Source organism: Pantherophis guttatus, chromosome 2 (assembly GCF_059756535.1).
Source record: "Pantherophis guttatus breed Tessera chromosome 2, ASM5975653v1, whole genome shotgun sequence".
Lineage (NCBI taxonomy): Eukaryota > Metazoa > Chordata > Lepidosauria > Squamata > Colubridae > Pantherophis > Pantherophis guttatus.
Window position 1 is genome coordinate 260,724,582 of NC_142064.1, and position 25,186 is coordinate 260,749,767.

The window sequence follows — 25,186 nt, forward strand, 5'->3', positions numbered from 1 at the left end:
AATTTTTCTCCACTGCATTAGCTAATATTGTACATATAAATGGCAAGTAATAGTTCATAAATCATATAATCATTAAAGTTTACTGGACCACCATAGTCTTTAAGGTACTTAATCCTATAGTTTTCTTTTTTTTTTCATCTATTATGTTTCTCTTAAAGTTACTGGCATCAGAGCTTAAAATAGCAAGGAAATCCAATTCCTGTAACTCATATTTACCTTCCTGTAGTTGAAGTCCACTTTCCAGAGTATCTGGGGAAGAAAAGGGAGGAATTCAGCATCTCATCCCTGGAATTGGAGCAACAGAAGGGCCTCCCTCAGATTCCCTGGTTTGCTTTCCTTGGCCTCAGATCAGGAAATAAGGAATAGGGAAAGCTACAAGCCAGAATGTCATTGGTGGCTATATATATTCCATCAGGTATAAATATATTCTACTATATATGCATCTCAGTGGTGCAGCAGACTAAAGTGCTATTAAGTGCTAGCACTTAGCTCCCAGTTGCCTACAATTAGTGCAAGTTCAAATCTCACCAGGCTCAAGGTTGACTCAGCCTTCCATCCTTTCGAGGTAGGTAAATTGAGGACCCGGATTGTGGGGCCAATAAGCCAACTTTGTATAGAACAACACCGGGGGGGGGGGGGGCGAAAGCCCTAATAAGCAGGTATATACAAAAAAGAATGCAGGCTGTTGCTATAATGCACTGTAAGCCGCCCTGAGTCTACGGAGAAGGGCGGCATATAAATTGGACTAATAAATAATAAAAATAAATAAATAAATTCCATATACAGATAGTCCTCAAGTTACAACTATTTTTTTAGTGACGTTACAGCAGCACTGACAAAGGAGCTTTATGATCGGTTCTCACACTTATGATGGTTGCAGCCTCCCCAGTCCCGTGATCAAAATTTGGGCACTTGGGAACCAGCTTGTATTTACGATGGTTGCAGCATCCCATGATTCTGGGATTGTCCTCTTCAACCTTCCTGGGGAGCTTCTGACACGCAAAATCAATGCATGAATCCAGATTCATTTATCAACCACGATTCACTTAACTGCCGTGATTTTCTGAATAACTGAGGCAAAAACGTTCGTAAAATGGGGCACTTCTCACTTAACAACTGCCTTGCTTAGCAACAGAAATTTTCAGCTCAACTGAGGTCGTAAGTCAAGAACTACCTGTATGTATTCCATTATACTTAGTGGAAACTTATTCTGCTTCCCCAGTGATCAGGGCATATGGATTTGGGCCAGCGGTGGGCTCCACTTACCTTCGCTACCGGTTCACAATGTGCGTGCGTGCGCAGAGTGTCTGTGATGATGTCCAGGTGGATGGGCGGAGCCTCCCGCCACCGCTACTACCAGTTTGCAAGATCCAGAGCGAACCGGTAGGAACCCACCACTGATTTGGGCTACGAAGACTACAGGTAGTCACCATTTACAATCCTAACTGAGACACTGATCCTGAAATCGATCCCTATTTGATCCATGTGACATTGACCCAGAATCTCTCTTGGATGCTCAAAATGTCATTGAGTGTAAAACCTTGGTGGCTGTTTTTTACCTCTAAATTTTTTCATGGCACTTTTCAGAAGCTCAGTCATATCACTGTAATCCCAGATTGTCCACTTTGGCTCTAGAAGTAAATCCACCGGATTCTCATATGTTTCCTTAGCCTGGTACCTGGCAAGACAAAATAACAGAATAACAGAGTTGGAAGCGACCTTGTAGGTCATCTAGTCCAGCATCCCCCCCAACCACCCAAGCAGGAGACCCCCCTTTGTTTCTGACAGGTGGCAGTCCGACCTCTTCTTGAAAACTTCCAGTGATGAAGCTCCCACTACTTCTGGAGGGAAGCTGTTTCATTGGTTGATTGTCCTCAGTCAGAAAATTTATCCTCATTTCTAAGTTGAATCTCTCCTTGATCAGTTTCCATCCATTATTCCTTGCCTGGCCTTCAGGTGCTTTGGAAATCAGGTTGACCCCCTTCTCTCTGTGACAGACCCTCAAATATTGGAACACTCTCTCCAGAATGTGTGCATTGGGCTGTTCCATGCCTTGTATTTATGTGGTGCCTGTTGCATAAATTTGAGGATCAGACTCAATAAATAATTCAGGAATGAAGTATTCAAAACAAAGTACTATTTATTTACAGTAGGCATTCTATATTCTCTGAATGGTTGCAGATAGAAGCAAGTAGGAGGTGCGTACATCCCCTTTTATAACAATGAGGCGGGGTTATAGGTGGGAGTGGTTACATATGAATACATTAAGAAAGGAAGGATGAATTAACCCCTGATATCCTGTGAACATATATTTTCTCCATTTGAGAATAAGGCATTTACCCGTGACAAATCCCCCTCTAAATGCCGATTCGACATACAGCAGTAATTACACTCAGATTCAGAACAATATAAAACTTGTAGTTTTGAAGTTAAATATTTGTGTTGTTTTGATGGCAAAGGCTTAGTCAGTATGTCGGCTGTTTGTTCTGAGGTTTCGCAATGAATAGCTTTAATGAATCCATCTTGAGATAATTGTCTTACATGTTTGAATTTGATATCTATATGTCTAGATCTTTGACCAATGGCATCAGACCTAGATATCTCTATAGCAGCTTTGTTATCTTCATGTATAATAAAAGGTAATGAAGGGCTCTTCCAGACATCTGATAATAAATCATTAAACCATACAAGATTATTAGAGGCTTTAGACAAACAAACATATTCTGCCTCAGTTGCTGATGTGGCTACTAGATCTTGTTTCCCAGTATACCAGTAGACTGGACAATTGTTAAGAAAAAATACATAGCCTTCCGGTTTGCTGCTTGTCGCTGCCAGACGATCTCTCGGGATCGCCAGCCCCACTGCCTGTAAGAGCCGCCTTCACAACGGAATGGCGGCTCGAAAAAACTCCGTTTCCACGAGGAAATGGAGATAGAGCCGGCTGGGGTGGGTAGAGCTCTCTGCGTGGCCCCAAAAGTTTTTTTTTACTTTTGGGATGGAGCAGATGAGACTCCCCATATCCCTAGCCACCGCTCCGGGCTTTGGGAGACCTCTGCTTATGCAGAGCTAGGCGACAAGAACAAACCCACAAATTTAACAGATTAATTAAAGAGGAGGTGAGCTGGACCCGTGATCCTGAATCGCAAGTATTTTATTTATTTTATAAAAGTTATTCAAGAAAGAAAGAAGGAAAAAAAAAGATTTTTAAAAATGGCGACTGCCGCAGCTTGAGAAGGGGCTGAAAGGGAAAGTCCTTCTGTTTTCTATTACTACAAAGTAGTGGAATAAATACTTTTGGCTACAATTGAAGATAAAACTTCACTTTTGTGTTTTTTTTTTCCTCCTGGAGATTTGATATTGATCTTGGTTGGAAAGAAGTTTTTTTTTTCTCTGCTTTTCTTCTCTTTTCTAAAAAAAGTTTGGCATTGAGATTTATAAAGTCAGACAAACAAGCAGTGGGGGGGGGGATTCCCCCATTAATAAATTACGTGAACAAGTTCTAAATCTCCAGTCTCAGAAATCTGATTTCAACATAATAGAATTTCTCTTAGAGGAGATTGTAAGAAGGGATGAGATTGTGAATCAGCACTTTGAAAAATTTAAGCAGGAAATTAAAGAATTGGTGCAATCAAAGTTTGATTTTTTGGAACGAAAGATTATAAAAATGGCTAATGGTTTTTCAGAATTTATGATCCAGTTGGACGTAAATACTAAGTTATTAGAGTCTAAAATGGAAGAAACTGAGGACAATTTGGACAATAGAATACAAAAAATTGAAAGTTACTTGACAAATACTCAAGATAATAGCTCAGAAGAAAAACCTAAAATGGAGGCTGATCAAAAGACTTGTAATGTAGAAAATTTGCAACAAAGGATTGAAAGAGAAGTTTTAATGATGCAATATAATTTCACTGAATATGCGATTAGACTGAGAGGACTGCAGGAAAACAACAGAGAAGATTTAAGGAAAATATCTTCTGAAATTCTGGCTGGGATTTTAAAGGCTCAACCTGAAGAAGTATTTTGTAGGATTGATAGAATTTATAGAATAAATTCCTGGACTGCAAAGCAAAGGCAACTGCCTAGAGATGTGGTGATTTATTTTACAGACAAGGAGATAAGAAATAATATTGTGCAAAATTCTTACAATTCTATTTTGCAATGGTTTGGAAGAAAGATTTGGATATATAAAGAGCTCCCGCCCAAGATCTTATTGGAAAGAAAGAAATTTGGTTTTCTGGTGACTGAACTTAAAAAGAGAAATATCCTATTCAGGTGGGATGCCCCAGTTGGTATTATATTGAGATATCAAGGAGAAAGATATCAATTAAATACTATTGAAAAAGCGGAAGAATTTTATCAAAAAATTTTGAAAATGAATTCAACATCTCTATGCACAATACAGGATAAGCAGAAGGAATTGGAAATAAAGGGAAAACACCGAATTATAGAGACTTTGCCTTCGGATTCTTTAGACACCCCAGCTGGATTATTTATAAATAAAAGAGAAGTGGCATCGGATTCCAACGTGATTATGACTCATCAAGTCACAGACAAGCATGGAAATCAATTAGCTGATATACAATTGTCAGAAAAGAAATATGAGTTAAAGCAAAACCAACAAGATCAAGTTATAAAGCAGAACGAAAATCGCTCAGTCGATATACAACTTACAGAAAGGAAATTAGGATGGAGAACAAACCCACAAAAGGAAAAGAAAAAAAGAAATAGGTCTCACAAAAATAAAAATTTCTAAATTAAGCAACAGTGAAGCCAGTTTTTTTTTTAAAAAAAAATGAATGAACATATGAAAAGACAGATGAGGCGAAGTATTGGTTAACAATATCCTGAGGAGAGTGACAGACCTCTGCAATGCCGTAATTTTGGGATGTGAAAAGAGCCTTAAACTGGTTGGATTGGAATTATCTATTTTGGAGTTCTTTTTATTGATAAATGTATTATATTTATGTTGAGCTATAAGGCAAGAGAATTACGCTGGGGCATGCAGAAGATCTGGTTGTTACCCATTATGATGATGGGAATTAATAATCCTGAAGAAAACCACAATTACAGATATTGTATGGAATATAATTATAATGTCACTCGGGTGGTTGTTGTTTTTATATATATATATATATATATATATATATATATATATATATATATATATATATATATATATATATATATATATATATATATATATATATATATATACATATACATATACATATACATACATATACATATATATATATATATATATATATATATATATATATATATATATATATATATATATAGGAGGAGATTTATTACTGATGGGGGCAGAAGACAACTGAGGATTTGGAACCATCCGTTGCAACTAGGATGCTATGTTACCCTAATATGGATGATGTATTCAACAATCTAGTGGAAAGACACTAAAGAAGATATTATATGGATTATAAACTTAAAGTTATTGATTTTTTCTACATAATGGAATTTTTTTTTAGTAGGGTGGGTAGTAGATTAAAGATATTAAGAACTGTTGTGTATGGCAACTTTGTATGAAAGTGGGTGGAGATAGGTTAGTTTACTGATTGTTTAGTTTAAGAAAAGGGATGCTTAAGTGATATACCTATGGGAGTGGAGCAAATGGATGGAGCTGAATAAATGCTAAATTAGGATTTATGGGGAAGGCTGCTTTGAAATGTTATATTAATATATACAAAAGATTAAATGTTAAAGCAGGATTTATTACATAGTTTTAAAATGGAAGGTTGTTATGAAATGTTGTATTAATATACAGATATAAGTATGGGGAGGAGAAATAGGGCAGATTACTGTTAAATCGGGAGTTATAATAATATTATTAGGTTAAATTAGAAGTTATTATGCAATGTTATAGTAAAATGATATTTTGAAATGTATGCTAAAAGGGGGAAGTAATAATATTAATAATATTATTAGTAAATAAGCGTTAGTATTTAGAGGAGGGAGTAAGGGGATGGTAAAATATTATATAATCTGTTATGAATTAGGTTTTTGTTGTGAGGAAGTCATTGGGGGGATGGGTGGTGAGGGGGGGGTTAGGGAGGAGGGGGGGAGAAAAATGTGGGGAAAAAATTTGTATTTGAAAACTTTTTCAATAAAAAAAAAAAAAGAAAAAATACATAGCCTGAAGTGCTTTTTCTGCACTTAGTGTCACCTGCCCAATCTGCATCAGCGTAACAAGTGAGAATGGGTTCATTAACATCGTTGGGTTCCAATAGTAGACAGAAGTCTAAGCTGTGCTTCAGATATCTTAATATTCGTTTAATGGCTTCCCAATGATACATTAAGGGTTTACTAACATATCTAGATAATAAATTAAGGGGTAGAGCAATATCAGGTCTAGTCCAATTAGATATATACAAAAGGGAACCAATAACTGATCTGTAAAGTGTATTATCTTTAAATTCAGGGGATGATTCATTCATGTTTCTTAAAAAATCAGCTTGCATTGGAGTATCACAAGGCTTCGCATCACTCAAATTACATTTATTCAGGAGTTCTATAATTTTATCTTTTTGAGATAATTTAAATCCTTTTTTTGTCTTACTGATTTGAACTCCAAGATATTTATTTACTTTTCCTAGTGACTTTAAAGAAAAATGTTCATTCAGTTTTGTTACAAATGTATCTCTTTTCTCTTTATGTTTACCAATATATAAAATGTCATCCACATAAATTAACACAAATTCTAGTGAATCACCATCCTTTCTGACAAAGAAACAATTGTCTGCAGTTGTAGCATTGAAATTCATAGTTTTGAGTACATTGACCAAACATTCATACCAACGTTTGCCGGATTGCTTTAGTCCGTACAAACTTTTGTTCAATAACCAAGTTTCATTTCTATTTGTATATTGGCTATGAGGGGCCCTTACATATATCTCTTTATCAAGCTTTGCATGTAAGTATGCAGTTTGTATATCATATTGAAAGACATCAAGATTAAGTGCAGATGCTATAACTAAAGCTGTCTTAACACTTTCAGTCCTTACAGTGGGAGAATATGTGTCTGTATAATCCTCAGGATACTTTTGAGCGTAACCCTGTGCAACTAATCTAGCTTTATATAATGTGTTGCCTTCTTCCAGATTTTTAATTTTGAATATCCATCTGGTGCTTATAATTGTTTTGTCCTTTGGTGCAGGTGTTGGTGTGAATACATTTAATTCTCGTAAACTGTCCATTTCTTTGGCCATGGCTAATTCCCATTTTTTTCTTTCTTCAATGGGGAGCTTTAATACTTCCTCGTATGTGTTGGGTGTTGATGCTTCATTATTTATATACATTACGTAATCCTTATATTTATTTGGTACTTGATTTCTGTTACACCTAATTGTTTTTTCTGGTTTGCTATCGTTATCGTGTAAGTATCTTGCTTCCTTTTTAGTTAATGAATCTGTTTTTATTCTGGGGTGATTATGCTCTTCCTTTTCTGTCCTATCTTGGTTTTTAATGTCTGTCTTTGTGATTGGAAATATCTCATTAAGATGTATCTTAGACCAATTGGCCTGTTCATGAAATACAGCTGTTCTAGAAATTATGAATTTGTTGTTATTATCAATAAATCTGTATCCTTTTGTACCTGTTTCATATCCCATGAATCTAAGTCTTCTGGATACGTTATCTCCTTTACGTCTCAATTGTTTTATTTATTTTATTTATTTATTATTATTTTATTGAATTTCTATACCGCCCTACTCCCGAAGGACTCAGGGCGGTGCACAGCCATGAAGTAAAACACATAAATATACAAAATTTAAAATCAAATAAAAATGAATTAAATAAATTTGGCTGAATTAATACCCATAATTAAAAACCCATAATTTTAAAATACATTAAAAATTTAAAATTTACAGTTAAAAGGGAGAAGATTTAGGCGAGGCCAGCTTGATGAAATAAAAGGGTCTTCAACTCGTGGTGGAAGGTGTGCAGATCCGGAATCCTCCGTATCTCTGGGGGGAGCTCATTCCAGATCGTCGGTGCCCCCACAGAGAAGGCTCTCCCCCTAGGGGCCGACAGCCGACATTGTTTGGCCGACGGAACCTGGAGGAGCCCCTCTCTGTGGGAGCGTACTGGTCGGTGGGAGGCTGTTAATGGTAGTAGGCGGTCCCGTAAGTAACCAGGTCCTAAGCCATGGAACGCTTTAAAGGTGGTAACCAGAACCTTGAAGCACACCCGGAAGACCACCGGGAGCCAGTGCAGCTTGCGCAGGAGAGGTGTTACATGGGAGCTCCATGTTGCTCCCATAACCACCCGCGCGGCCGCACTCTGCGCCAGTTGGAGCCTCCGGGCGCACCTCAAGGGGAGCCCCATGTAGAGAGCATTACAATAGTCCAGACGAGAGGTGACGAGGGCATGAGTGACTGTGCGTAACGAGTCCCGATCTAGAAAGGGACGAAACTGGCGAATCAGGCGAAACTGATGAAAAATCCTCCCGGTCACGGCCGTCAAGTGTTCTTCTAAAGACAGCCGTGAGTCCAGGATGACGCCCAAGTTATGAGCCCTTTCCGTGGGGGCCAATGATTCGCCCCCAATAGCCAGCGATGGCGTCAGCTGACTATATCGGGACGTCGGAAACCACAGCCACTCGGTCTTGGATGGGTTGAGCCTGAGCCCGTTTCTCCCCATCCAGATCCGTACGGCCTCCAGGCACTGGGACATCACTTCAAGGGCACCGTTGGGGTGGTCCGGGGTGGAGATGTACAGCTGGGTGTCGTCAGCGTACAGATGGTACTTCACCCCGAAACCACGGATGATCTCGCCCAGCGGCTTTACATAAATGTTGAACAGAAGGGGCGAGAGAACCGATCCCTGCGGCACCCCGCATATAAGGGGCCTCGGGGTCGATCTCTGCCCCCCTGTCAACACAGACTGCGACCAGTCAGAGAGAAAGGAGGAGAACCACCGTAAAACGGTGCCTCCCACCCCCAACCCTTCCAGCCGGTGCAGCATGATACCATGGTCGATGGTATCAAAAGCCGCTGAGAGGTCTAACAGGACCAGGACAGAGGAACAACCCCTGTCCCGAGCCCTCCAGAGATCATCAACCAATGCGACCAATGCCGTTTCCGTGCTGTACCCAGGCCTGAAGCCCGACTGGAACGGATCTAGATACGACGCTTCATCCAGGTACTGGGGTAGCTGTCGCGCAACCACACTCTCAACAACCTTCGCAACGAAGCAAAGGTTGGAGACTGGACGATAATTAGCCAATACTGCCGGGTCCAGGGAAGGCTTCTTGAGGAGAGGCCTTACCACCGCCTCTTTCAGGGCGGCGGGAAAGGCACCCTCACCCAACGAAGCATTTATAATCCCCTGGAGCCAGCCTCGCGTCACCTCCCGGGAAGCCAGCACTAACCAGGAGGGACACGGGTCCAACAAACATGTGGTCGCGTTCAATCTACCCAGAATCCTGTCCACGTCATCTGGGGTCACAGGATCAAACTCATCCCAGATAACAGTCTCAAGACCTGTCTCCGTTACCCTCGCTGGATCTATCCCGTCAGAGTCCAGACCTGCCCGAATCTGAGTGATTTTGTCATACAGATACTGAACAAAATCCTCGGCTCTTCCCTCCAAGGGGTCCTCCCTCGCTTCCTGGTGGAGCAGGGAACGGGTCACCCTAAACAGGGTGGCCGGGCGATTATCTGATGACGCAATAAGAGCAGTAAAATGAGTGCATTTTGCTGCTTTTATCGCCACTAGGTAACTCCTAATATGAGATCTTACCAGTGTTCGGTCAGATTCAGAAAGACTAGCCCTCCAACAGCTCTCTAGGCGTCTTTTCCGGCGCTTCATCTCCCTCAGCTCCTCGGTGAACCAAGGAGCCAGGCGAGATCGGCGCCGGGTCAGAGGCCGCAAAGGCACGACTCGATCCAGGGCTCCAGCAGCCGCCCTATCCCAGGCGGCCACTAGGTCCCCAGATGAGGCATGAGCCAGAACCTCCGGGATTGGCCCAAGCTCCATCTGGAACCTATCAGGTTCCATCAGGCGCCTGGGGCGGTACCATCTTACCGGTTCCGCCTCCCTGCAGCGGGGTGCCGCGGTTCGAAGGTCAAGGCGAAGGAGCGAGTGATCTGACCATGACAAGGGCTCGATGACTATATCCCCTATCTCAAGATCACTCAACCACTGTCCAGAGACAAAAACCAAGTCCAGTGTGTTTCCCCCAGTGTGCGTAGGGCCATGAATTAGTTGGGTCAGGTCCATGGCCGTCATGGAAGCCATGAACTCTCGAGCCACCTCAGACGCCTCACCCACGGATGGCAGGTTGAAATCCCCCATGACCATAAGTCTGGGGGTATCAACTGCCACCGCGGCAATAATGTTGAGTAGCTCGGGCAGGGCTGCCGCCACGTGGCAGGGAGCCAGGTACGTGATCAGCAAACCCCTCTGAACCCCGTGGCCCCACTTCACAAGGAGGGACTCACAACCAGCTGTCTGAGGTACAGTGGTCTCCCTCGGCCTAAGGCCTTCTCTAATAATAACCGCTACTCCCCCGCCCCTCCCCTGTGGCCTTGGCTGATGGAATGCGTGGAAACCTGGTGGGCACATTTCTACCAGAGGGACCCCTCCCTCTGGGCCCAACCAGGTCTCCGTAATACCCGCCAGGTCCGCTCCCCCCTCGTAAACAAGATCACAGATGAGGGGGGCTTTATTTACTACAGACCTGGCGTTGCACAACATCAGGCGAAGGCCCGGGCCCTGAAGGTCTGTACTACCTGGAGAATGGGTGGAGCCTTGGGGGCCGGAGCACTCTACCGCTTGAAGACAGCGGGCGCGTGCTCCCTTAACATGATATGGCCCCCTGCTCCCGCCATATCTACCTCTCCCACACACAGTACCGATGGTAAAAACACCATCTGGACCAGCTCGACCCTCTCCGGATTCCCCACCACCCCCGCCGAACGTCCTGGCCAAGCCCGACTCTCCCCCTAGTGGGTTATCCCCCAAACCCACAACCCTAATTCCAATCCCACCCCCCTCCCCCCTCCCCGAACCCCTTAAAAGTTTAGACAAGGACAATTTAAAAAAACCCCGCCGCCCCCTCTTTGCGGCATGCCACCTCTCGGGACTCCAGAGCCCGTCATCGAGGTAGGCCCTCGATAGAATGGAGGGCCAAGCCTGCGAGAGGGGGGAGTCTCGCAGACCAAGAAGCTCCGCTGCTGAGTACATTGATCATAATGGGTAATAAGACCATACCCTGAGGGTATATATAAAGGACTGGGGAGAAGACAAAGGAATGGGGAGTCTCAGAGACATATTTACAGGACCAAGTCCCTTGTCCCCTCACAACAGAGGACATAGTCCAAGCCAAGACGACCACAGTTCCAAGGGGGAAATAGATCCAACCACCCTCTCACGGAGGTTAGGTCAGCTGGACAGCCCCCTCTTGTGGTGAGGTGGTAGCAATGAACCGATGCATAAAGACAGCGTCCGGGGGTCAGGTCCAAAATCGCCCTCTCATGGCGGTTTGTCTGGAGGTAAAGACCTATGGTAAAGTCTCCTCGCTGGTAAAATCCCCTCGCTGATAAAGTGCATTTATGTAAAAGCCTCCCGGTTCAGCCCTCAGGGGCTCTGGCACCTGGCCACCCTCTCACGGTGGTCAGGCAAATGTCTAGCCCCCTCAGCTGACGGGATGCAGTCTTGTACCGGTCTCCCATTCAGATGGAAATAGCCCTCTCCAGAGTCAGGGGGGTTCAGAATAGTAATAATAATAGGGCATCGCGCCAATGAGTCCCACAGGCTGACAGTTGGTCCAGGTGGGCCCAGTTTTAACGAGGAATGCTGGGGGAGAGAGAAATGGGGCAGAAATGGGGCAGTTTTCTCGAGTCCCCAGCCCCCCGTACAACCACAAATTGAGGCTTCCCAAGGCCCAGAAAATCGCTCCGGGTCTTTTCCGCCCCAACCATGGTGGCAGGTCTCCCAGGCCTGTTGGATTGTTGGTTTGTTGCCCCCCCAGCTCCTATTCCGAGGGGGGGGGTCCCCAGCGCCGTCTGACCGCCAGCTAGCCTCCACAGCAACCGCCATCGCCGCCGCCACCGCGCCATTGTCGCCAGCCCGCGAAAGAGCCTGGTGACGTCCCAGAGGTCTTCGGGGGTGCCCGACACATCTTGCAGCCCTTCGGGCAACCCACCTGGGCTTAGAAGCTTGCCGCGCGGCGGCGCCCCCAGCACAGCACCGCTCCCACTGATTGATGGCCGCCGGCTGTGAAAAAATGCTGCTGACGCTGCTGACGCCCAGCTGATCAGCCTGGCGCTCCACGCATCGCCCCTTCCTCTCTACCCAGTCACGGAGGGAAAGAAAACCCTCTCCGTGCTGGCGAGGAGCTCCCCTGACTGGTCCTGGGGTCGGAGATCTTCAACACGACCCCCAAAGGACCCAAAGGGTAGGTCGGCACCCCATCGTCAGATCGCGATCCCAGCGGGCGCCGCCATCTTGGACATGCACACTTTGGTATGTGTACATCCGCTGTAACTCCAAATATGTGCATGTGGGTTATCTTAGGTTTTTTATTATACATTAATTCATATGGTGTTTTGTTTATGACACTGGACCAAGTTCTGTTTAGGGTATAATTGGAATATAATAAGGCTTCTGACCAGAATTGTTTTCCTAAGCCAGCATCTTCTAATGTACATCTAATCATGGTTTGTAGTGTCGAATTCTTTTGTTCTACCACTCCATTTTGAAATGCAGAGAAAGGGCTAGATGTGAAGTGTAACATTCCTTTGTCTTTTAGCCATTGGGAGAATTCTTTTGACATGAATTCAGATCCCCTGTCTGTCATGATTTGTTTTATTTTAATATTGTGTTGTGTTTCTACACGTTTATAAAATTCTTTAAATTTTTGAAATGTTTCATCTTTGTGTTTTAAAGTATAGACAAATCCATAACGACTATAGTCGTCTACAATAGTAAGAAAATATCGTTTTCTATATGTGATTGATGGGGTTAATGGACCAACTAGGTCCATATGTACCAGGTCAAAAATGTGATTAGATGATCTTGTTGCCTTTTTTGGTCTGGGGTTAGTTCTGAGTTTTGAGGACTTACATACTGAACATTCCAAATAATTTTTACAATTTTTTATTTTAACACCTTCAGCATGTTCAATCATTTTTTGTATTACAGGAAAGCTAGCATGTCCTAATTTTCTATGTAATATATGTGCACATTCATCATGAATTGGTTTTCCAATCGTTGGTTTTTTGTTATTGAGTGTATCACCAATAGATGTATTTTCGTGATTATGATTTGTTTCATGTTCCTCATTGTCACTATTACTGATGTTTTCATTTTCTATGCTAGTGTCATTTTCCATGTTTGAATCAATGTTGTGTAGCCATTTTTCTTCTGTGATTAAATATGGTAGGCCTCCTTTGATAACCACACTACCTAAATTTGTTTTGTTTTTCTCTAGAATTGCTTTTCCCTTTGAGAAGACTATATCTATGTCAGAGTCTCTGCTTAGCTTTATTACACTAAGTATGTTATGAGGTATTTCGGGTATCAATAATACCCCCTCTATTTTCCCTAGACCGGGTAAATTTACACTTCCTTTTCCAATAACTTGGACTTCTTCTTGATTGGCTACCTTGATTACAAATTTATCTTCTATGAAGGAAGATAGTATTTTCTTATCATGTGTTGTGTGATTAGTTGCCCCAGAATCAATGAGCCAAGCATTATCTTTTGAATTTTGTTTGTTGGTTATGGTATGTTTATCTAATCCGTTTAATGATCCAGACTTCCTATCTCTTGAGTTATCTCTGCCCCCTCTACGTTCTCTAAAATTTGGTGAGTTTCTATACCTGTATCTATCAATAGATGATTGTCTGTTATGATATCTGCTTCTATAGTCATGTTTTTGTCTTTCTCTAAGAAACTTAGGGCAGTCTCTTCTACAATGTTCTTTGGATCCACAATTATAACATTCAATTGATTCTCGATGTTTTTCTTGAAATACTACTTTCTTAGTCTGTCTATGTTCCATGTATGCACTGCTGCGGCTTCTTCTTAAATTATCTTCAGCTATTAGTCTATTTGATAAATTCTCTATGGATAGGTATCCCAAATTAATTGTGTCTAAATGTGATATGTAGTTATCCCATGATGAGTCTAATGAGTTAATGATAACACTTTTCATTGTTTGGTCTGATATTATTTCTCCCCTTAAATGAAGTTCTGCTCTGATTTTGTTTAGCGATATTAAATGTTCACTTACAGTAGTCCCAGGTTTTATCCTGGCTGAGAAGAAATCTTTAGACATTCTTGTTGTGGTTGCTACACTTTCACTATGAAACAATTTAAACATGCAATGAATTATTTCTGAGACAGTCAGATTATGCTTAATACTATGATACATAGCAGGAGATATGCTAGATATTAATAAGTAGAATGCTCTGTGGTGCAGGCAGTCCAATTTTAGAGTCCAAGGTTTTTTGGGAGGGTTAGTTATGAAAAATAATAAATTCTCTCTTAGGAAAACAACCTGAAGTTGTTGACACCATTCTTGTAAATTAATACCGTCTATTCTCAATTTTGGGAAATCATTAGGCAAGTTCCCAATATTATTTGTTGCATTACTTACAACTGGAGGCTGTCCATGATCTTGTAAATGTTGATAGTTGCAGAATGGTGTAGGAATGCTTGCAATCAGTCTGAATGGTTCTCTCTGTTCTTCATGGCCTCTGTAGTTGTCTGCGTGTGTTTGTGCATGCGCGTTGTTCATTTCGTCCCTGAAGCTGTCGGGAGAGGTTCTCGTCACTGTAGCTCTCTCGTAGCACTCTTCCTCTGATGACTCGGTCTCCGGTTCGACCTTGGATGTCCAGGCGACGATTGGTGCTTGCTTCCTTTCACCGAAGCTGTCCTGGTTGAGGTCTCTGGCTCCCGGAAGCATCTGCGGCATTGGCGAGTATTTGCAAGGTTCTCTGGGTTCAGGAGTTGGCGTTCTTGCCGTCCGGATAGAAGCGGGTAGATTCTGAGACGTTTGCTTGCTTGCTTGCCTTTTCTTTATTTTTTGATCGGCAGCTTTTGTTGATTTTTTTGTTATTTTCAGATTTGGACCAAAGGTTGCAAAAAGCGTTTTCATGGCTGATTCTATTTGCAGTTCAATTGGAGTTTCTTCGATATCTGTATCAGATTCTTCTGAAAAGTAGAATTTTTCTTTTTTACTTTTCACACTGTGTAGTACTTTTCGCGCTAGACATTTTGAATTCTGTTTTCTGATTGGCTCTGCTTCGCTCATCTTAGTGGTCTGTTGAAACCAAGATGGCTGCCATTCAAAATTTTGCGTGGGACCGTTAGTCTTTCTTTTTGTTATATTTTCATCTATAGGCAATTCGCTCACTGTTTTGAGGTCTTTAGATTCAGTTGCTACGATGTGATTTTCTCTCGCTGCTCTGCTGTCTTTTATGATGTCTTGGAGGTTCGCGATGAGATTTTTGTCGTCTTTTTGGCTTTTCAGCAGTCTCAGTATCTCTGATCTGAGATCGTTGTTTTCTATCTCGTTCTCTTCTTGGTTGTCAGATTCATCGATTACCTCTTCGTTGTCTGTAGTGCAGTCTTCAGATTCTTTTGTTATTATAGTTGTATATTCATCGATCATTTCTTGATCTGTTTCCATTTCTTTATTGTGTGCCCTGGTGTTGGGTCTTTCTCTTTTGTTTCTGGAGTTTTCTTTCTTAGGCATGTCTATTTTTATTGAGTCAGTTAACCATCCTCTGCTACCAGCTTGTTGCATAAATTTGAGGATCAGACTCAATAAATAATTCAGGAACGAAGTATTAAAAACAAAGTACTATTTATTTACAGTAGGCATTCTATATTCTCTGAATGGTTGCAGATAGAAGCAAGTAGGAGGTGCGTACATCCCCTTTTATAACAATGAGGCGGGGTTATAGGTGGGAGTGGTTACATATGAATACATTAAGAAAGGAAGGATGAATTAACCCCTGATATCCTGTGAACATATATTTTCTACATTTGAGAATAAGGCATTTACCCGTGACAGTGCCTGGTTGTGTATGGCTTTTAGTTGTTAAGTGGGGTGTTGATGGACAGCTATTAAGTCATTCCCTTCTGCGCATGTCCAAAATGGCACCCCAGTGCTAGAGCTCCGATCTTCGGGGTGATGTCCTAGTTCAAAGAGGCTTCAGGGGGGCCAGTTTGATTATCTACAGCCCCCCGCCTGGGTAAAGGAGTGTCTGTGGAGCATTTTGAGAGCTTCGCCAGCTCTCCGGGTTATCCCAGCTCTGAGGGGGATGGCATTCAGCAAAGACAGCGGGAGACAGAAAAACTGCAGCAAAATGGTGGGCGCAGCCTTGCGGGACGGCTGTGGCTGGTTCAGCAGCTGCCTGGTGATTGGCGGGACGGCGGTCGGCGACATCAGACAATGGTGGCGTTGAGGCCCCTGCGGAGTTTTCCCGTGCCCCTGGATGCCTCGAGAAAGATTCGTGGAGGCGACGGGCAGCTGGAGATGACCTCGGGAGGGCCAATGGCGACGGTGTCGGCGGCGGCGATGGCGGCCACGACAGTGGTCGCGGGGACGGCGGCTGGTGCCAGGGCGGCTCCCCACAGGCCTGTAGACCCTAACCGAGATGGCGTGGGACTCTTGGCAGCAGTCTCTAACATTGGATTTTCCTGAGCGGTTGATGTGTGCTTGGCCCTTGGGAGTAGCCCCCCCCCATACGGACCTGGAGACCTCCAGGGTGAGCTGGAGGGGGAAAAACTGGGGAGCACTATTACTATTAACTGGAAGTTCTGAGGGATTCGAGGGACCGGAAAATCTCTACTGACACCTGTTGTCTGTATTTCCCCCTCCCTCCTTCCTTTTTTGACCGAGTTTAGGCTCTATTAGGCCTCATTATGGTCATTGCTACCGTGCTTATCCTGGCCTGCTGAGTTATTCCTACTTCCCCTACTTCCATCAAGCCATCTCTGATTGTCCTGCCTGTGTAAGAGTCTTTCTGAACTAAATTTTGAACTAAATCCTGTCCATGAGCTGGAGGATTGGGCTCCTTGACGCCTCCTAACCCAGATGCAGAACTGGATCTGTGGACTCAAGGCCGGCGGGAGTCAGTGTATGGCTGCCTTCACTACTGGGTTTCCATCAAAATTCTACTGGTCGGCCTTCCTGAGAGGACGGTCTGGCCAAGAAATTTCCGGGTGCTGAATGGCATGTACCTCCCCCTCCACTGCTGTGAGAGGGCTATGGAGTCTGGTTGCTTGAGCCATGGACTGGAATTTTTCCCATGTGCTATAACATCATGGTGGTCTCCTGACCATGGACTACTGTCACCCCTAATGATTCGATGTACTCAGTGTCTGAACTCCTTGTCCTGCGAGATTCCCCCCTCTTGTAGGTTTGGCCTTCCACTTTATCGAGGGCCTATCTCGATGATGGATTTTGGAATCCTGAGAGATGGCATGGCGCGAGGAAGGGCCTGTGGGGTTTTCTGGGAAAGTTTTTAAATAAGATTTTAAAGGTTTCTGGGAGGGAGCTTTTTAATAATTTTTTAAGGGGAACCAGGAGGACGACCAAAGGGGATGGGAGTGGGGGGTAATCCACTAAGGTCGGAGCCAAGCCCGGCACAGGTTGGCGGTTTGGAGGGTGCAAGGCAAGGGATTGGGGAGGGGATGGAGGGCTATTCCAATGAGGGATGTACCATCAGCACAGTTGATGGGTGGGGCAGTTATGGCGGGGGCAGGAGACCACATCATGTGTCGGGGGTGCGCACTTGCTGTTTGAGAGCAATTGTGCGCCCTGGTCCCCAAGGCTCCTCTCAGATACTAGGTGGCACAGATACTCAGGATCTGGGCCTTCGACTGATGCTGTGCAACGCCAGGTCCGTGGTAAATAAGGCCCCCCTCATTCACGATCTTATATAGGAGGGGGGAGCGGCGAAGGTTGTTGAGAGTGTGGTCGCGTGACAGTTTCCACAATTCCTGGAGGAAACATCTTATTTATTTATTTATTTATTTATTTATTTATTTATTTATTTATTTATTTATTTATTTATTTATTTATTTATTTATTTATTTATTTATTTATTTATTTATTTATTTATTTATTTATTTATTTATTTATCTATCTATCTATCTATCTATCTATCTATCTATCTTATTTCTATACCGCCCTTCTCCCGAAGGACTCAGGGCGGTATACAGCCTAATTAAAAACACAAAGACAGACAATATTTAAAAATAATTAAAATTATTAAATAATAGGCCCAATTTATAAAACCCCGAATTTAAAAACCCAATTTAAAACCAATTAAAATCTTTATATTGATAGCCCAGCCTGGCGGAACAACATGGTTTTGAGGGCACAGCGAAATACACGGAGATCAGAGATTTTACGTATTTCTGGGGGGAGTTCATTCCAAACAGCAGGGGCTCCCACAGAGAAGGCCCTCCCCCTGGGTGTCGCCAGCCGACATAATTTGGCCGATGGCACCCTGAGGAGACCCTCTCTGTGGGAGCGGACTGGCCGGTGGGAGGCTACTGGTGGCAGAAGACGGTCTCAAAGGTACCCAGGTCCAATGCCATGGAGCACTTTAAAGGTGGTAACCAACACCTTGAATCGCACCCAGAAGACCACTGGAAGCCAGTGCAGCTCACGCAGGAGGGGTGTCACGTGGGCACAACGAGTTGCGCCCATAACCACCCGCACGGCCGCATTCTGGACCAGCTGGAGCCTCCGGGTGCTTTTCAAGGGGAGCCCCATGTAGAGAGCACTGCAGTAGTCCATTCGGGAGGTGACAAGGGCGTGAGTGACTGTGCGCAAGGCATCGCGGTCCAGAAAGGGCTGCAACTGGCGCATCAGGCGAACCTGATAAAAAGCCCCCCTGGCCACAGCCATCATATGTTCTTCTAAAGACAGCCGTGCATCCAGGAGGATGCCCAGATTGCGGGCCCTCTCTGTGGGGGGTAAAGACTCACCCCCAATAGTCAGCGATGGTACCAGCTGACTATATCGCGGCGCCGGAAACCACAGCCACTCGGTCTTGGAGGGGTTGAGTTTGAGCCTATTTCTCCCCATCCAGACCTGCACGGCCTCCAGGCACTGGGACATCACTTCGAGGGCATCATTGGGGTGGTCAGGGGTGGAGATGTACAGCTGAGTATCATCAGCATACAGATGGATTCTCACCCCAAAACCACGGATGATCTCACCCAGCGGCTTCACATAAATGTTGAACAGAAGGGGCAAGAGGACCGACCCCTGCGGCACCCCCCATGCAAGGCGCCTCGAAGTCGACCTCTGCCCGTCAACATGAACTGCGAGCGGTCAGAGAGGAAGGAGGAGAACCACCCAAAACGGTGCCCCCTATTCCTAACCCCCTCAACTGCTGCAGCATGATACCATGGTCGATGGTATCAAAAGCCACTGAGAGATCTAACAGGACCAGGACAGAGGAGCAGCCCCTGTCCCGAGCCCTCCAGAAATCATCCACCAAAGTGACCAATGCCATTTCTGTGCTGTACCCCCGCCTGAAGCCCGACTGGTACGGGTCCAGATAGATAGCTTCATCCAGGTACCCGGGCAGTTGTCGTGCCATCACACTCTCAACAACCTTCGCCACAAAACAAAGGTTGGAGACCGGACGGTAGTCGGCTAATTCAGCCGGGTCCAGAGAAGGCTTCTTGAGGAGGGGCCTCACCACTGCCTCTTTCAAGGCAGCAGGAAAGGCACCCTCACTCAGAGAAGCAGTTATGATCCCCTGGAGCCAGCCTCGTGTAACCTCCCGGGAGGCCAGTACCAACCAGGAGGGACACGGGTCCAATAAACATGTGGCGGCACTAATCCTACCCAGAACCCTGTCCACATCCTCGGAAGCCACAGGATCAAACTCCTCCCAGATAATGTTCTCAAGACCTGCCCTCGTCTCCTCCCCTGGACTCACCCAGTCGGAGTCCAAGCCTTCCCAAATCCGAGCGACTTTATCATGCAGGAATTGCACAAAATCCTCAGCTTGACCCTGCAAGGGATCTTCCCGCACTCCCCCCCGAAGAAGGGAGTGGGTCACCCTAAACAAAGCGGTTGGGTGATTCTCTGCAGATGCGATAAGAGCGGAAAAATAGTTAGATTTCGCCACTTTTATCACCATTAGGTAGGTCTTGATATAAGACCTCACCAGTGTCCGGTAGAAATTGGATTGACTAGTCCTCCAAATGCTCTCTAAGCATCTTTTCCAACGCTTCATCTCTCTCAGCTCCTCGGAGAACCAAGAAGCCAATTGAGGTCGGCATCGGGTCAGAGGCTGCAAAGGCACGACGTGGTCCAAAGCCCCAGCGGCCGCCCTCTCCCAGGCGGCCACCCTCTCCCAGGCGGCCACCAGGTCTTCAGTCGAGTCGTGTGCCAAGGTCTCAGGAAATGGCCCAAGCTCCGTCAGGAACTTTTCGGGATCCATCAGGCGCCTGGGACGGAACCATTTCATCGGTTCCGTCTCCCTGCGGTGGGGGGAAACGGCAGGAAAGTCCAAGCGAAGAAGAGAATGATCTGTCCATGACAACGGTTTAATGTCTAAGTCCCCTCTACCAAGATCATTCAACCACTGACCAGAGACAAAAATCAAGTCCAGAGTGTGTCCCCCTGTGTGAGTAGGGCCTTGAACTAATTGGGTCAGGTCCATGGCTGCCATGGAAGCCATGAACTCCCGAGCCACTTCTGATGCCTCACCTGCAGATGGCAGGTTGAAATCCCCCATAACAATAAGTCTGGGGGTATCAACCGCCACCCCGGCAATAACGTCGAGCAGCTCGGGTAGGATCGCCGCCACGTGGCAGGGAGCCAGGTACGTAGTCAGCAAACCCATCTGTCTCCCACGGCCCCACTTCACAAGGAGGGACTCACATCCGGCAATCTGAGGAACAGTGGTCTCCTTCGGACTAAGACTTTCCCTAATAATCGCCGCCACTCCCCCACCCCTCCCCTGAGCCCTTGGCTGGTGAAATGCACAGAAACCTGGTGAGCACATTTCAACGAGGGGAACCCCGCCGTCGTAGCCCAACCAGGTCTCTGTAATACCTTCCAGGTCTGCACCCCCCTCCAAAATAAGATCACAAATGAGGGGGGCTTTGTTAACAACTGACCTGGCATTATATAACATCAACCGTGGACCCAGGGCCTGAGGCTGTGTGCAACCCAGGACCCAAGTTGCGCATTGGGGGCCGGAGTGTGCAATCGCTCGTAGACAGCGTATGCGCACCCCCGGAACATGATGTGGTCCCCTGCGCCCATCATATCTGCCCCTCCCGCTCACTATTTCAATTACACTGCCCTTCCTGACATCTCGTTGTTCCCCAGACCAATTTTCTTCTGTGATCCCTCTGCTGCGCCCAAGCGACACATCATCCCGCCCAGTGGCTATATGAATCCCCCCAGGTCCATCTCTACAACCCCCTCCCCTCCTCCTGGGTCCACTTAAAATTTTCCTTAAAAAACCTGATAAAAAACCCCTCAACCCCCTCTTCACTACATGCCATGTAGCGGCCCCCTCTTCGCTACATGCCAACGGATCTTATCTAGATCCATTCCAGTCAGGTTTCAGGTCTGGGCACAGCACGGAAATGGCATTGGTCGCATTGGTAGATGATCTCTGGAGGGCTCGGGACAGGGGTTGATACTCTGTTCTGACCCTGTTAGACCTCTCAGCGGCTTTTGATTCCATCGACCATGGTATCATGCTGCACCGGTTGGAAGAGTTGGGGATGGGGGGGGTACCGTGTTACGGTGGTTCTCCTCCTTTCTCTCAGACCGGTCGCAGATTGTGTTGGCAGGGGGGCAGAAGTCGACCTCGAGGCCTCTCATTTGTGGAGTGCCTCAGGGGTCGGTCCTCTCGCCCCTTCTCTTCAACATTTATGTGAAGCCGCTGGGTGAGATCATCCATGGCTTTGGGGTGAAGTACCATCAGTACGCTGATGATACCCAGCTGTACATCTCCACCCCAGGCCACCCCAACGATGCCCTTGAAGTGATGTCCCGTGCGAATCTGGATGGGGAGGAACAGGCTCAAGCTCAACCCTTCCAAGACTGAGTGGCTGTGGCTCCCGGCATCCCGATATAGTCAGTTGACTCCATCACTGACTATCGGGGACGAGTCTTTGGCCCCCGCAGAGAGGGCGCGCAATCTGGGAGTCCTCCTGAATTCGCAGCTGTCCTTGGAGGAACATGTGACGGCTGTAGCCAGGGGGACCTTTTGTCAGGTTCGCCTGATTCGCCAGTTGCGGCCCTTTCTTGATCGGGATTCCCTGTGCACACTCACTCATGCCCTCGTCACCTCGCGCCTGGACTACTGCAATGCTCTCTACATGGGGCTCCCTTTGAGGAGCACCCGGAGGCTCCAACTGGTCCAGAATGCGCTAAGAGGAAAGGGGGTGGCAGAGAGTGCTGGAGTTGGGCTCCCCCCTGCAACTGTAACTCTTTTTAAATCAGACGTGATATGTAAGTCCGTGATGGCAAACCTATGGCACGCGTGCCACAGGTGGCATGTGGAGCCATGTCACCTGGCACGCGCGGCATCAGCCATTCCTCTTCCGGGTTCACAACCCAAAGCTCAGATCATCAGACTAGCTGGCCAGTGCACATGTGTGCATCAGAAACTGAAAGTGTGTTTCCCGGGGCGCACATGCCACTGGGCAGCTCCTCTTACCACGTGTGTGAGGCTGAACTCTTGGATGCTCACTTATTGCTCTCCTTGCTTGCTATCAGTCGCTGCTTGCCCAAACCACTCGGCCCAGGCCCAGCTGCTCAGCTCCTCGCCCGCTTGATTGCCCTTGCCTTCCTAGCTTTTGGTAAGTTGCAGGTGGGCTGCCGCGGATGGGGGGGAGGGGCTGGGGCGGCGGCATGCCTGGCTGGCTACTGCCACCTGTGATGTGCTGCCCAGGAAGGAGGAGGGCTGTGGGGGGGAGGGGCTGGGGAGAATTAAATATTGCTAATTATATTGTGTTGAGGTTGTCTGAGGAAAGGTCTAAAAAGCCCTGAAATACAGTACGTTGTCCTTACAATAAAATACTGTGAAATAAAGAAAAACCTTTCCAAAATAGGAAAACTGCTGGCAGAGCTTCTGATCTCTGAGTCTGTAAAGAAAAGGTGGATTTACTTACTTCTTCAAGATGCTTCCAATGTCCTAAAAAATAAAGAGAGGAAGCACTGAAAGGAGCCATTTCCTAGGCAGAAAATTAAATTCTTACAGTCACAAAATACATGAGTGAAACCTCTGGACAACCAGACACTAACAGACATACAAAATACTTCAATTTTTTTAAAAAAAAATCCATTGCTCTTCCCCCCCCCCTTTTTTTTAGAGTGGTATTGTTTTTACTTTCTTGTCTAAGAAAAATTAGACCCCGGTTGAATTCAACACAATTACAGAAAATATATATTTATATATAAAACATGATAGCAAAAAGAAAAGACTATTTGAAAAACAAAATAGTGCATCAATAGGATAAAAAAATCCCCTGCATTTATGCTTCGAGAATGAAGGCACTTTGGAAAATCCAGATGATTATAATACTTTGGAGAAGGAGATCAGTGTTGAGTTTCTCCTTGGCCTGGAGATTTAAGGGGAGGGGAAGACCCTACAAAGAACACCCACCACCACATCCCCCAAGGTTGACTCAGCCTTCCATCCTTTCTAAGGTAGGTAAATTGAGGACCCAGTTGTGGGGGCAATAAGCTGACTTTGTATAAATATACAAAAGGATGAAGGCTATTGCTGAGCACATTGTAAGCCGCCCTGAGTCTTTGGAGAAGGGGGGCATATAAATCAAATAAAAAAAAAAAAAATGGGATAGGAACCCTAAGCAGACATTCCTAAAATCGTGAAGAATCTATAGACAATTGACCAGAACTTTGAATTCCTGCTTTTTCTGAATTACATTATGTATCCCTAATATTAGCCATTACAAGTAGTCCCTGACTAAACAGTTCATTTAGTGACCGTTCGAAGTTACCACGGCACTGAAAAAAATTCTTTATGATCATTTTTCACACTTAAGGCTCTTGCAGAAAAAGAGGATACAGAATACTATAAAATTTGGTATAGAGGGTATGAGTGGTTGGAGGGAAGGAAAAATCAAGAAGAAAAATAAGGAGGAGCTAAAGAAATGTCCAAAAATAATGGAAAAAATGGGTAAAATACAATTTAGTGATTGAAATGAAAAAGAGAAATATATTGTAAATGAAATGATGGGGACAGATAGTAATTTGGAATGAGATGAAGTAAAATTTGTGGAAATAGTAAATAATAAGGAAGGACCACTATGAAAAAGCTGTAAAAAGAGTCTTGTATATAAGTGTTGTATGTCTTGTATTGTTTTACTGTGTTATAAATAAACTTTTTTTTTAAAAAAAAGACTCTTGCAGCATCCCCATGGTCACATGATCAAAATTCAGCCACTGGGCAACCGATTCATATTTATGACGGTTGCAGCTTCCTGAGGTCATGTGATCACCATTAGTGACCTTCTGACAAGCAAAGTCAGTGTGGAAGCCAGATTCATTTAACAACCGTGTTACTAACTTAACCACTGCAGAGATTCACTTAACAGCAGCAGCAAGAAAGGTCGTAAAATGGGGCAAAATTCACTTAATTGTTTCCCTCAGCAACAGAAATCTCAAGCCCAAGTGTGCTCATATGTCAAGGACTACCTGTAGTCTTCATACCTTCCAGTTTCCTTTCCATAGAAAGAGTCAAAAAGTTTACTAAATGAGGAGTTGAAAAAAAAGATTTTGAACTTGGTCAAATGCAGCCAGAATCCTACATGCAGACATGGACATATATATCAATCCCCACAAGAGAAAAACAGATGGAAAAAATGATGGAGCTAGAAAAAATGAAAAAATTGACTGCTTTAATTAGATATAACCTGTTGTTTCTACTTGGAAGCTGCTTCTAAACTTTGTGCTCGAGATAGAAAAAAATGAATTCTTGATGCTTGGTTTTGCTTATTAAACTAATCTGTTTTTATAGACATGGCTAATAATTACTAAATATGCAAAATTAAAATGTTGAGGCTGTAATTTTATTTTGTATTTTACTGTGCAGAAAAAAAGTTGATTTTTTTTCTCTTTCCTTTATCCTACACATCTTTCCCACTCTTTCCCTTCTCCATTTCCCTATTTTCTTTATTTCCATTG

General features: G+C 44.8%; 1 protein-coding gene across 1 annotated transcript in view; it reads right to left on the reverse strand.

Annotated features, from left to right (window-relative positions):
- LOC148115696 (E3 ubiquitin-protein ligase TRIM39-like) overlaps positions 1 to 25,186 on the reverse strand; it is a 34,732-nt gene that overhangs the window by 2,836 nt on the left and 6,710 nt on the right. Inside the window, exons 4-6 of the mRNA XM_087883949.1 lie at positions 23,149 to 23,171; positions 1,560 to 1,678; positions 217 to 249 (exon numbers count right to left, since the gene is read on the reverse strand). Of these exons, the coding sequence (XP_087740075.1) occupies positions 217 to 249; positions 1,560 to 1,678; positions 23,149 to 23,171 (175 nt within the window). The remainder of the gene's footprint in view (positions 1 to 216; positions 250 to 1,559; positions 1,679 to 23,148; positions 23,172 to 25,186) is intronic.